Source organism: Rhamphochromis longiceps, linkage group LG4 (genome assembly GCF_057381845.1).
Source record: "Rhamphochromis longiceps isolate RC_006_pf linkage group LG4, R_longiceps_female_GT1.1, whole genome shotgun sequence".
In the NCBI taxonomy this organism is placed as follows: domain Eukaryota; kingdom Metazoa; phylum Chordata; class Actinopteri; order Cichliformes; family Cichlidae; genus Rhamphochromis; species Rhamphochromis longiceps.
The window spans coordinates 889,999-902,526 of NC_140560.1; the positions used below are offsets into that span (position 1 = coordinate 889,999).

The 12,528-nt window shown below is 44.1% G+C and overlaps 1 protein-coding gene across 4 annotated transcripts in view; it reads right to left on the minus strand.

Moving 5' to 3' along the window:
* abcc1 (ATP binding cassette subfamily C member 1 (ABCC1 blood group)) overlaps positions 1 to 12,528 on the minus strand; it is a 30,302-nt gene that overhangs the window by 5,758 nt on the left and 12,016 nt on the right. For 2 of the 4 annotated variants that reach the window (XM_085402778.1, XM_085402775.1), the window contains exons 16-25: positions 12,092 to 12,218; positions 10,320 to 10,496; positions 9,536 to 9,703; positions 7,857 to 8,031; positions 7,645 to 7,705; positions 7,448 to 7,568; positions 7,139 to 7,346; positions 5,510 to 5,820; positions 4,477 to 4,676; positions 89 to 215 (exon numbers count right to left, since the gene is read on the minus strand). In XM_085402778.1, coding sequence (XP_085258904.1) covers positions 89 to 215; positions 4,477 to 4,676; positions 5,510 to 5,820; positions 7,139 to 7,346; positions 7,448 to 7,568; positions 7,645 to 7,705; positions 7,857 to 8,031; positions 9,536 to 9,703; positions 10,320 to 10,496; positions 12,092 to 12,218 — 1,675 coding nt within the window. Of the gene's footprint in view, positions 1 to 88; positions 216 to 4,476; positions 4,677 to 5,509; positions 5,821 to 7,138; positions 7,347 to 7,447; positions 7,572 to 7,644; positions 7,706 to 7,856; positions 8,032 to 9,535; positions 9,704 to 10,319; positions 10,497 to 12,091; positions 12,219 to 12,528 lie in introns of all 4 variants that reach the window. The other 2 variants (XM_085402777.1, XM_085402774.1) reach the window with 1 other exon arrangement.

The following is a 12,528-nucleotide window of genomic DNA, read 5'->3' on the forward strand; positions in this document are numbered from 1 at the left end:
GAAGGCTAAGCTCCTTGTAGCTACTTGGCACTCTTTTTCTTTAATGTATGAAATAAGTGCACAGGTTAAGGAGATTGTCCATGTTTACCTGGAGGGCGTAGGAGATGGACAGTCCCATGATGCCTGGGCTGAGGCTCTGTCTGGCAACGACAGCAAACAAAGCAGCAAATGACACAATGCAGTTTCCCACAAACTCCAGGCGAATCGCCAGCCACCTGCACAAACACAGATTCAGGAAAGTAGATTATTGTACAATATAAGGCGCACTTAAAATCCTTTCATTTTCTCAAAAATTGACAGCGCGCCTTATGTATGAATTCTGGTTGTGCTCAAGGAGCCTCGCGGAGTAATCTGGGTCCTAAACTCCGTCCAGTTCAGGTCCCAAAGTCAAACGAACACTGCAGCATCACTGAGAGTTAAAAACTGACTAAATTCTTTCATCTTTAATAAAACGATCAGCATTGCTGCTTTACCAGGTGTAACTATGAAGTTTAACTTCCAGGCATCCATGAAAACAAAAGTTATTACATTTAACAGAGTTAGAGGTTAGCAGGAAGTTAGCTCGCTAGCTTCTATCTAAGCATGATATAGCATGTTCTGACTGAGAGATTTCAGAAACATTCAAACGTACAGCTCTGCTATCACTCCCAACATAAATGAAGACACGAAACTAAACAGCAGTGACGTTTGTAGGGTTACTGAAGTTGGGCTAGCTGGTATATAATCATGTGCTACGTGATCGTTAGCAACACAGCTATATTAGCATAAACACAGTGAGGCTGGAGGACGAACGCTAACACTTTTCCCCTCGATAAAAGTTAACGTGAAGGTTCCTGACGGTTAGAGACAAATGCAATCGCATGGCAGGATGCTGTAAACGGACCAAACTTCAGTCAGGAGAACAACTGAGATAATCCATCCACAATACGAGGTTAGTCATTAATATACTGCAACAACATGGGAATAGAGCAGCTGTGATAGAATACAGCATTAATGAATCGATGGGACAGAAGTGGAGGAAGCAAGAAGAATGAGTTAAGTTTGACTTATCTGACTGCTTTGTTTGCTTAATGTGCCTTATAATCCGGTCCACCTTTTGTATGAAAAATACAGTAGTTCCCTTGTGGAGCTTAATGACTTTTAACCAGTGTTGGGGAGTAACAGAATACATGTACCACCGTTACGTATTTAAAATACAAAATATGAGTAACTGTATTCAGTTAATCACACAGCAATAGTACATTCATGTAGTAAAAAGCATGATAATATATTAAGTAATCCAAAGTATTCAGAATATGTTACTCTCATTGAGTAACGTAACGGAATATGTTAAAAAAAAATCCATTTTGGGGCATGTAATCTGTAATCTGTGATGGAATACATATGTTCTCTGGTTTCCTGCTTCCGGTGTGATGGCGCCTGTGTTTGGCCTTGCCGCTGCTGGCTGTAGTTTCCCTCGCTCTGTTATGCTGCTGTTTCTGACTGTCCTGCTCTCCTTCTTTGTCTCTGATGTATTGCCTGCCCTAGTCTATGATCGTCTGACACTACTGTCTAATCTATGGTGGGCCTGGATATCACTCCTTCATACAATGGCTTCTTCCCTCCTCTGTTGCCGGTGTCTAGATTTTTGACAGATGTCGCCAACAGCACCCTTTTGGGTCCCTTATTTGCCCTATTAAAACTAGACTAGCCCCTGTTACAAAACCCTTGCCCTGGATAAACGACAGCATTCGCTGTTTAAAGCGTGTCTGTCGTAAAGCTGAGCGTTTGTGGAGAAAGACTCGTTTACAGGTTCATCTCGTTCATTTAAAAGACCTTTTAGTTTCTTTTAACGCTTCAGTTCATGATGCAAGGGCTGCTTATTTTTCAAACCTAGTCTCTAGGAGCAGAGGTAACCCTGAGGTTTTATTTGGTGTTCATCTGAACAATAGACTGGACTGGACTCATAACTCAGACGCCCTCTACAGGAAAGGGCAGAGCAGGCTGTACCTGCGGCTAAGCTGTCATCCCTGTTGGACAACATCTCCCACCCCATGCAGCAGACTGTGACAGCACTGAGCAGCTCCTTCAGTGGGAGACTGCGGCACCCACGGTGTGGGACGGAGAGATTTCGCAGGTCTTTCCTCCCCACTGCTGTCAGACTCCATAATAAAGACTTTAACTGATCAAGCACACACATCCATACATATGCAATAATACTAAGTGCAATAATCCTTTCTGTCATCGTTGTATTTTTACTCAGTTGTATATAGTATTTGTATTCTATTTTTATCTTATTGTATATTTATTTTATTTTACTGTATATAGTATTTTATTCTATTCTGTACAGCTGTGTACTGTATTTATTCTTATTGTATTCTAATTTTTGCCTCATAACTTTTGCACTGTCCACTTCCTGCTGTGACAAAACAAATTTCCCACGTGTGGGACTAATAAAGGTTATCTTATCTTATTTGACACTATCAGGGATATTGTTGCTCCGGCTTCTGCTGCTGTCCCTATTTCTTCGAATGAAGACTGAAAATTTTCTTTCCTTCTTTGTTGAAAAGGTTAGCAATGTAAGGAGCAACATCTCTCCCTCCATGTACCATTTGTCTGTTCCGATTTTACTTAAGCCTGTCAGATTTGATTTTCACCAGTGTCTTTACCTGAGTTGTTGAAGCTGGTCACTTCAGTGAGATCCTTGATATTTTATCTGGGTCTTTGTTTAAAAATGTTTTTGAGTCTATTGGTCCTAGTGTTCTTAAAATTATTAATGCATCTCTACTCTCTGGTCAGGGCCCTGGTTACTGTAAAAGTGCTGTCATTCACCCACTTTTAAAAAAAAACCTAAACTTGATCCTTCTGTGCTTTCCAGTTACAGACGCATCTCAAAATTGCCTTTTATTGCCAAGATTTTAGAAAAGGTTGTGGCCAAGCAGCTCACGGTTGTTCTAGATGAACACAACATTCTTGATAAATTTCAATCTGGCTTTCGTAAGACTCACTCTACCGAAACTGCACTTCTTAGAGTGTCTAATGATGTTTTATAATAATGATGAATTATGATGCTGGAGAGTGCACTGTTTTGATGTTGCTGGATCTGACCTCTGCTTTTGACACTGTTGATCATCTTACTTTGTTAGATAGATTAAACCACTGGGTGGGTGTATCGGGTACCGCATTGGAATGGTTTAAATCCTATTTGTCAAATCGATCTTTCTTTGTGGCTACCTCTGCCAGCTCTCTCGCCTATGGGGTGCCTCAGGGCTCTGTCTTGGGACCGTTATTGTTTTTGTTGTATTTACTCCCTCTTCTGCAACTTCTTAGCTCTTACTCTGATATTTCATGTCATTGTTATGCAGATGATATTCAGCTATATATCTCTGATGTTTCTAAGCTCCAAATCCTGCAGTCCTGCTTAGATTCTGTTACAGATCGGCTGGCTGGTAATTACCTTCAACTGAATGCTGATAAAACAGAAGTCATTGTCTTTGCTCCTGAGAAATTTGTTCCCCTCGTGGTTAAAAATCTAGGCCCTCTTGCTTCTTATATTAAATCATCCATTAGGAACCTTGGTGTTACACTTGATCCAGCTCTGACGCTGGACACACACGTCAAATCTTTGGTTCGCTCTTGTTTTTACCATTTAAGAAATATCGCTGAGTCCCATTGTGTCACGTTCCGAATTGGAAATGATTATTCGTGCTTTTGTTTCATCTCGCTTAGACTATTGTAATTCCTTGTTTACTTGCTTGAGTAATGCCTCCCTGGAACGACTGCAGGGTGTTCAGAATGCTGCTGCCAGGCTTCTGACAAAGCATCACAAACACTCCCATGCCACGCCCCTGCTGATTCAGCTGCACTGGCTCCCTGTCAAGTTCAGGGTCGATTTTAAGATCATAATCATGACTTACATCTGTGATCTTCTTCTTTCTTATCACCCAGCAGGTCCCTGAGGTCTTGTGACCAGGGGTTGCTGGTTGTCCAGCATACAAGGTTAAAAACAAAAGGTGAGAGAGCGTTTGTATCAGCGGCTCCCAGACTCTGGAACTCGCTCCCTTTGAGTTTGAGATCTGTGGACTCAGTCGTGTCTTTTAAAAAGCAGTTAAAAACGTATCTGTTTAAACTGCTTTTGGTTGATGTCGTTTTGTTTTAGATTTTAATGTCTGTTTCCTGCCTCTGTGAAGCACTTTGTGATTTTATCTTGAAAGGTGCTATATAAATAACATTTTACTTTACATTTTAAAAGAAACCTTCCCAACACTGCTTTTAACCTTTCAGCCAGAGATTGTAAAGAAACATGAAAATGAAAGCATGTAAACGTAAATGGAGCTTTTCTACGTCCAAAGTGAATATAATGTACTCGTGTTGCTGCAGTAATACTCCAATGAACAGTCTCAGAGAGATCCTAATTTAGGGACATTCATCCTAAAAGGCGGTGTAAACTGTTGCAGCAGGTGGTGCAGTGAGAGCGTGTGGCGGCAGCCTCCTGACCTGTTAGCCACTATGCTGGGATAGTAAGCCTTCTGGTTATGGTCCACGCGCTGGTCGCTCTCATGGATGAAACGCTCCTGCTCACTGAAGGCTCGGATAACCGACGTGCCCAGCAGGGTTTCATTGAAGTGGGTGTAAATTGGGGAACGGCTGACCGACTCCAGACGCTTCAGCTGGCGAGATGATGCCACATAAAACCTCTGGACAGAGCAAGGATAGACACATGTGACTTATATAGTGTGAGTACAAGAAAACAATTATTGGAATGTGATGTGTTAAATTTGTTTAGATCACAGGAATAAGGAAGGATTTGTTTGTGTGTTTCAGTGTGGCTTAGCTGTAGCCTGAGAGTGTACTTGTTTAGAGGGAAAGGAAGTTATGGACACTGCGGGTCTGCTGTCATAAAAGGAGACAGGGAGCTACAGTGGGGGGTTGCTGATGCTTGTACCTTTAATAAAAACTCATAATTGTTATAAACCTAGAAGTAGGTTTGCAGGAGACTCTCCACCTTAAATGTAAATGTAAGACAACAAGAGGCCACTGGCCCAGTGGGTGCAGAGTGGGCGTCTCAGTGTTTGTAATGTGTTAACTCTGTTTTCTATGTTGTCTGGAGGAATCTGGTGTAGCTAGGGTGAGGAGATTCCTTTTATGACCCCCAGGAAGTCACGTACACAGAGGCACACACAGTGCTTTGACTGTTACACTCACACAGCTACATGCACACTCACGTGCTCGTGCAGACACACACAGACACAGAGTTTGCAGCACACCATGGGGGTTTTATGATGGGGTCGCTGGCACCTCTCCCCTTCTAGAAGATGCTTAAATGAAGATGAATCGAGATGAATAAAGGTTTTGTGAAAATGGCTACTGAGTCCGGTGCCGTCTCTGGATGCCTCGAGGCAGAAAAAGAAGCGGGGTGAAGCTGATTTCGTAACAATAGTCAGAATCACAGTGCAGGGAGGCGTAGTACTGTGGGGATAACACTGGAATATACTGACACTTCAGAATCAGTTTCCCTTTTCAAACTCACCTGCACAAAAAAATAGAGCAGACCCAGGAAAGGAATGATGATACTGACTAGAGGTGTGGCAATCAGGATGATAACACAAGAGCCCAGCACGTTGAACATGGAGCCCAGGAACATCTTAATAATGCTGGGGATCAGCGTGTCAATGGTGTCCATCTCTTTGGCAAAGCGGTTGACCAGGTTACCACTGGGGGTTCGCTCAAAAAAGGACATAGGTGAGCGCAGGACATCGTACAGCATGGACTGATGGAGGTACCGGGACGCCAGAACACCCCCAATAGACATGGACAGGGAGTATCCAAAGACAGCCACACCTGAAGGACAGCAGAGGAGTTTGCACAATATCATGACTTATTTCTGTGTGAAGAGCACACCTGCATCCAGCAAGACACATAAGACGAGTCTATAACTGAGGGGAACGAGCTGGAGAAGGGGGGCCTGGACCCCAGGGCTGAGCTATATGACCAAGCTCTCATATATAAGACATTTATCGCCCTGACAACGATATCACAGAAATGTTACACGTTCTGTAAATTCTGGGAATCTCGGGCAGCTCGACACTGTGAAGTGTTTCCAGCTGGGCGTCGTGTACCTGGAGTCGAGTGTTTTGACCGATGCATGAAGCTATACACTTTTTAGACATAAGTTGTAACGGCCGCCGTTTTCTTTGTATTTATTAGACGGCGTGCTGCGGGGAAAAGCCTGTTTTTAAACGTTTGAGTCTAAGATGTATCTGGAGCACCTGACGGCTCTTTTTGCTTCTCTGCATTCTGTCAGGTGACTCTTGTGTTGGTGGTTAACGAGGTTTGCTGTGTTTGAGTCTGAGGTGTTGGACCGGTTTGCTGCATAATGTGCATCGTACAGTTTTCTGGTCCGTGTCAGACTTTTCATAACCAAACCATGTCCGTGCTCGAGGTGGCCCCTCGATTAGGAATAAGGTCATCATTTCAGTTTATTTTGAAAAGTCTCAACAGGCTCTTCAGCTTTATTGTGAAAGGTTTATGTGGAAAATAAACAAGAGGAAGGCATAGCCACACGCTGGGTTTACCGTCGTTGTTGCTAACGACAACACGTCTGTAGTGTGGTTATTTTAAATATAAAGAGAGAATACAGCCACTACAGTGACCGTCAGGACCATGAAAGCATATTGCTGTAAACAGTTTATTTTGCGACACCACGAAACAAACGATAGCGTAATATTTTCATACTGTCATCAGATATATAGCGTTATATCGAACAGCCCTACTGGACCCCATCTCAGCTGTGACAGTAGGACCAAGGGCGCGCTGCAGGGTTAACTAAGCATATTATTAGTGGTGGTGGACACGGTCACCCTGCTCTGTGAGCTGACACCACATCACAGTCTCCCTCCATCTCTGTCCGGTGGCACCTACATGTGCGAGTGTCCTCTGGTGCTCTAGCTTCCAACAGACATGTGATTAAGTGAGCACACATGTCAGGCCTGTGTTGGACTGGCCACCTAACATTTGCGTGCTGTTTGTTTGAAAAACGATGAGCAGGAAAAAGCAAAGGTGCCGTTTCCTGCTCGTCGTGATGTGTACAATGGCTACCCTTGGTGTTGCCTCACTTTCTGAACCAGACAAAAACAAGAGTTTTTCCTGTCATGCTCACCCTGAGACAGGCCAAAGGCACCATACACCCCCAGTCTCATTAGTCTGTTAGGCTGCGTGCCATTAACCACAGGGTCATCGGTCCACAGACTCAGCCAGTAGTTGGAGAACAGGGAAAGCAGGTGATGGGCAAGAAACAGCAGAAGACTGATGCAGGACAGAAGCACTCCAATGGACTTAAAATAGGCCCAGAAGACAGACAGCTTAACCTGCGGAGGACAGGAGAGCTGCTGTGATCCCAGACTGAACACAGACACATTATACAGAAACATGTGCATTTATACATGCGACCACGTGCAGATCCACACACCTGCCCAGTGCTGGCCTTGTCAGCCTCCGTCAGCTTCCCCACCTCGGGATTCTTGGGCTTCTTGCTCAGCTTCTCGTCTGCTGTGGTTGACTGTTTGGATGCAGTGCAGACACCTGGACTGCTGCTTAAACAGAAGGACACTTATGTGCTTAGTGAGACACCCCAGCCCCCCAGGACCCTTACCCTAAATCACTCACCCAGCAAAAGTGGGCACGCTGCCGTTCTCCAGTCGTTGGATGCTGCTGTTTGGCACGGGCTCTAAATGGAGGAAGGAAATTTAAAACATGAAGTCGATCTGAGAAGACCAGCTGCAGTATGATAAAATAATGATCAGACTTCATCTTAACAGAACTACTACTCCAAACACTGCACGGTGCTACGCTACACGGCAGCACGACACACTCCTCACCACTGTTATCAGCTTTGTCGACTGCAGCGTAAGTTCGCAGGAACTCTGCAAAGGCTCCCTCTGTGGCCATGAGGTGCTGGTACGAGCCCACCTCTGAGATCTCGCCCTTCATCATGACCAGGATCAAGTCAGCTTGGGGCAGGTAGCTCAAGCCGTGGGTGACCAGCACACGAGTCTGTACATGGCTACACAGAGTTAGTAAACTTGGTCTAAAAGCATCTATGCTGCTGAGAGACAATTTCAACAACTAAATCAACTTTACATTTGGATTTGGATCATCTTATGTTGTTTGGATAATTTCATACAATCTACAGTACTGTGCACAAGCCTGAAACCACCACAGTCTCTTAGGTTTTACCTGTAAGAAGCCAGAGGAGTTGTTTTTTTTTACACAATCTTTTTGGGGCCTTTTTTGATAGCAGAGTGAAAAGGCCCCACATGGTCGCCTATGGGTCAGCTTTTACAACAAGGTCAGTGTTATTCACAGACAGCTGTAGACGTTCCCAAACATTTTCTGGAGACATTTTTTAAACACTGATCTACGAATCATTCAAGACTAAAATGCACATAAACTCAAGGGATGAACACAGAGGCTGCTCAGTGAGCAGAAAAACACTGATGTCCCAGTTTGACTGGCAGAAAAACAGTTTGGGACCAAGAAGGTTGACTTCAGCCCAGAACTTATCTCTGGATGCTGTGCAGTGTCTTTAACAAAGAATTACGGCTGACACAGCAAAAGAACAGTAAGGATAAGAAATGTGAGAACAGGCTGATTTACTGCTCACTGAAGCCAACATCCAAAGAGCTTTGGACTGCCAACTTTTAGTCCTGGGAACTAAAAGAGTTTACGCTGTGTAGAAGAACAAGACTCGTCCTACACACTTTCACATTCAGTTTCAATAAAGTGCTGCAAACATTTCCAAGTTCCTAGAAAATATAAAGGAAAGACGGGCGGCTCAAGAATTTTGCACAGTCCCGTACGAGCAAAGTACCAATGCTGTGAGGGACACACAGGATCCCAGTCATGATCCTGGGTATATGTATATTAGAGGTAGGAATCACCATACAACGCACGATACGGTATTATTGCAATTTTTAAAAATATTTTGCGATATTCAGATTCTACATACATAAAGGTAAACTTTATCAATATTCATTTTATCTAATATCAAAGTCTCGCACTCAGTCTTTCTCTCATCTCAGTTTTATTGTTGACAAACTGAACGGTTTGTATTACAGTCGAGTCCAACTTAACTGAATGCAACCATCTGGTACAATTACAGCTATTCTGAACTATGCAATATGAAAACTATGCAGCCCATTCAGCAACTGAAGAATTTGAAAGTAAATTAAAACAAAATATAATTTTACATTAAATAAAAAAGTTTTAAACTTAATTAAAATAAAACATGTCTTAAATGAAAATAAGTAAACTGTCATGTTTATTGCTGCCAAAAACAAGTTAAACACATTTGGACAGTGTCAGGATTCTTGCTCAGAAAAAGGATCAACGTGCTCTGAAGTCAGAGTTCCAGTGCACGAAAAAATTGTTTGTAACAAAATATCGATTTCTGCTGTCCCTGTGTCGATACATTATTAGCAAACAAAATATCACGATACTACACAGTATCGATTTTTCCCCCACCCCTAATGTATATGACTCCATCACACACACACACCTTGTCCTTCAGCAGTCCCTGTGGGCCGATGACTTGATCAAAGATGTGTTTCCCTACGTGAGCATCGACAGCAGACAGCGGGTCATCCAGCAGGTAGACGGTACGATCACAGTAGACGGCCCTGGCCAGGCTCACCCGCTGCTTCTGACCTCCTGACAGGTTCACTCCCTGCAGACAGACGGTCAGAGGCAGACAGTATAGCAGGCTAGCTCATCATTGTAGAAATGCTGCCGGTGTCATCAAACAGCAACAAAAGACTCAGTGACACACCAACAAGTCTGTCCAAACTACTGTCTGTGGTCTCGCTCAGTAACCAGACACCGGTTCCCTGTGAATTCCTGGGGGTCACATCCTCATCAAAGCTTTATCGGGCATCTCCTCGAAATACCTGTTGAGTCTTTGCTAATCGTACGGTCATGATCTCACTAACATGTAACACACTGACTGAGGCCTGCAGTCTGACATGTAGCTCTTGGGTTTTCCTTTTGCCATTGCACCGTCTGACCACGATAACAAGTTCCTGGGATGTGCACTCCTGGGGAGACTGATGGCCTCGGGTGTTCAGGTGTGGTTTAATACAATACTACAAACCGACACAACACATGCTCAGTTACCTGCAGAAAACTGCATTTAAATAGCAACACTCGGCTTTTACTCACCTCTTAATAAGTAAGACGATGTTTTCATAGGACTGCAGAGCGAAAACTGTTTTACGTTCTCCGAGGCCAACTTGTTTTGTGTCGACATTCATTTACACACAAAGACGTGTACTATGGGCTCATACCTTCTCTCCTATCTCAGTGTCATCTCCTGCAGGAAGTATGTCAAGGTCAGGCTGAAGGGCACATGCCTCCACCACATGCTGATACCAGGACTGTCTCCTCTCTTGACCAAAGATTATGCTGTCTTTTAAAGAGGAATTCTGGATCCAGGCCTGCTGGGGAACGTATGCCACAGAACCCTGCAGGGACACAGGCACACCTTACACTCATTGGACATTTAATTAAACATTAAGACTGCCTGTTATTTATTATCTATTTAGTCATAATCGCACTCAAAGAATGCAGGCGCTACTAAAGTGGCCACTGCCATGTCCTTTATTTTATTTATTCAATACGCTGCTGTGAAAAAGACTTTCATTGTAATTGTGCATCCTTCCATCACTTATCAAAGGTGCTGGTGCTTTTGTGCACGATCAAATATTCTGTGCTGGCTGTCTGTGTGGGCCCTCAGGCAGCGGGGGCCCTCAGGCAGCGGGGGCCCTCAGGCAGCGGGTTCATGGCAGTCTGAGGAGCTCAGAAATGAAGCGACTCGACTTCTTTGAGTTTCATAAGGATGTTTCACCTCTCATCCAAGAGGCTTCTTCAGCCTCTCAGAAAATTCAGGAGAAATTTCTCAAAGCACAACATCCCAGTGCTCTTCAGACCCAGTCCCGTCCCCAGACCCAACCACGCCCCCCTGACAAGCCACGCCCCCTGGGGAATCCTAAGGGGGAAAAAAACAAACAAACTTCCAAACACAAGCTTAACATCATAGTTAATGCTGTACAGTGCAGCAGGTAGTCCTCGGGCCTCTGTACTGGAGAAACCAAACAGCCACTCAATACACACACGGTGCAAAACTGAAGAGCCACCTGGACAGCTCTACATCTGCAAGGTCAAAGGTCACTCTTTCAAGAATGCCAATGTTCACATTTTAGACAGATGGTTTAAAAGGAGAGTAAAAGAGGATATCCATGTCCACTGTAAATGACCATTGTTGAACAGAGGGCGGGGCTTATGACTAGGGATGGGTATCGTTTAGGTTTTACCCGATACCGGTGCCAAACCGATACTTAAAGAATGAAGAACACAAACTTTGTCCAAAAACCTCTCATGTTCAGCTGTTTTCCACTTTTTCTTTGGTCATTTTAGCCTTTTTGGCCAGGGTGAAGGGAGTATCTGCCATCAAACAAGAAGACAGCCGCATGTAGCTATGATGATGTTTGCTAGTTCACCTTACATGCATCATCGGATTCGAGGTGTTACCTCCTTTGACAGTATCACAGTATCAGCTTAAAGCACTTGTTGCTGCTGAGTTTGCATCTTTTGCTGTGAAGTACAGCCAGACTTTTTGCCTTGGGCATTTTTAATCTGTAGCTCTGCTCTAAAAGAACGTACGTACCTGGCCCCGCCTACTATCCTCGGAAACGTAAAATGATTGGCTAGAATCCAAAGTGTATCACAGCTCAGGAAAAAAAAGCACCGAAATGTGCGCTGCTTTTCGGTCTGGTTACTACTGTTTATGTCAGAACTGGTGCCATCATGGCACCGGATACCGGTACCCATCCCTAGTTATGACACCAGCTGTCTGCCATCTACACTGCAGTTTCCAGGCATATACCACACTAGATTCCCATCTAACAAATGCTGACATCAGCATAAAACCTACTGGATGACTGAAGTATAAAGAAACAGGTATTGGAGCAGCACTGCCATGGAAATCTAATGGGAAAAGCAGCAGACAGTGAGGTGTGTGTGTGTGTGTGTGTGTGTGTGTGTGTGTGTGTGTGTTCACCTTAACAGTGACAGATCCTTCAAGTTTGTCCATCTCTCCAAGAAGTGCCGAGAGCAGCGAGGACTTTCCCGAGCCCACGTGTCCCACCACAGCCACCAGAGAGCCTTCTGGGATATTTATATTCAGCCTGAACAGAGAGAGTCGTACAGTTCAACTGTATGTAAGCAGCATGTTCAGTATTAATGACAGAGTCTTTACAGAACTGATTAAGGACAGTCTGTTTTTCCAAGCTTATAAATATTTAAATTGAGGTAAACCAGTGGCTGCTGGGAGGTCCAGCTGGGTGACTCACACATTACTTCACTTTGTCATACAGGGATGTGCTAGTGGACAAGCAAAACGTAACCACAGAGCCAGCAGACACAGACACACACACACACACACAGAGACACACACACACAGAGACAGACACACACACACACACAGAGACAGACACA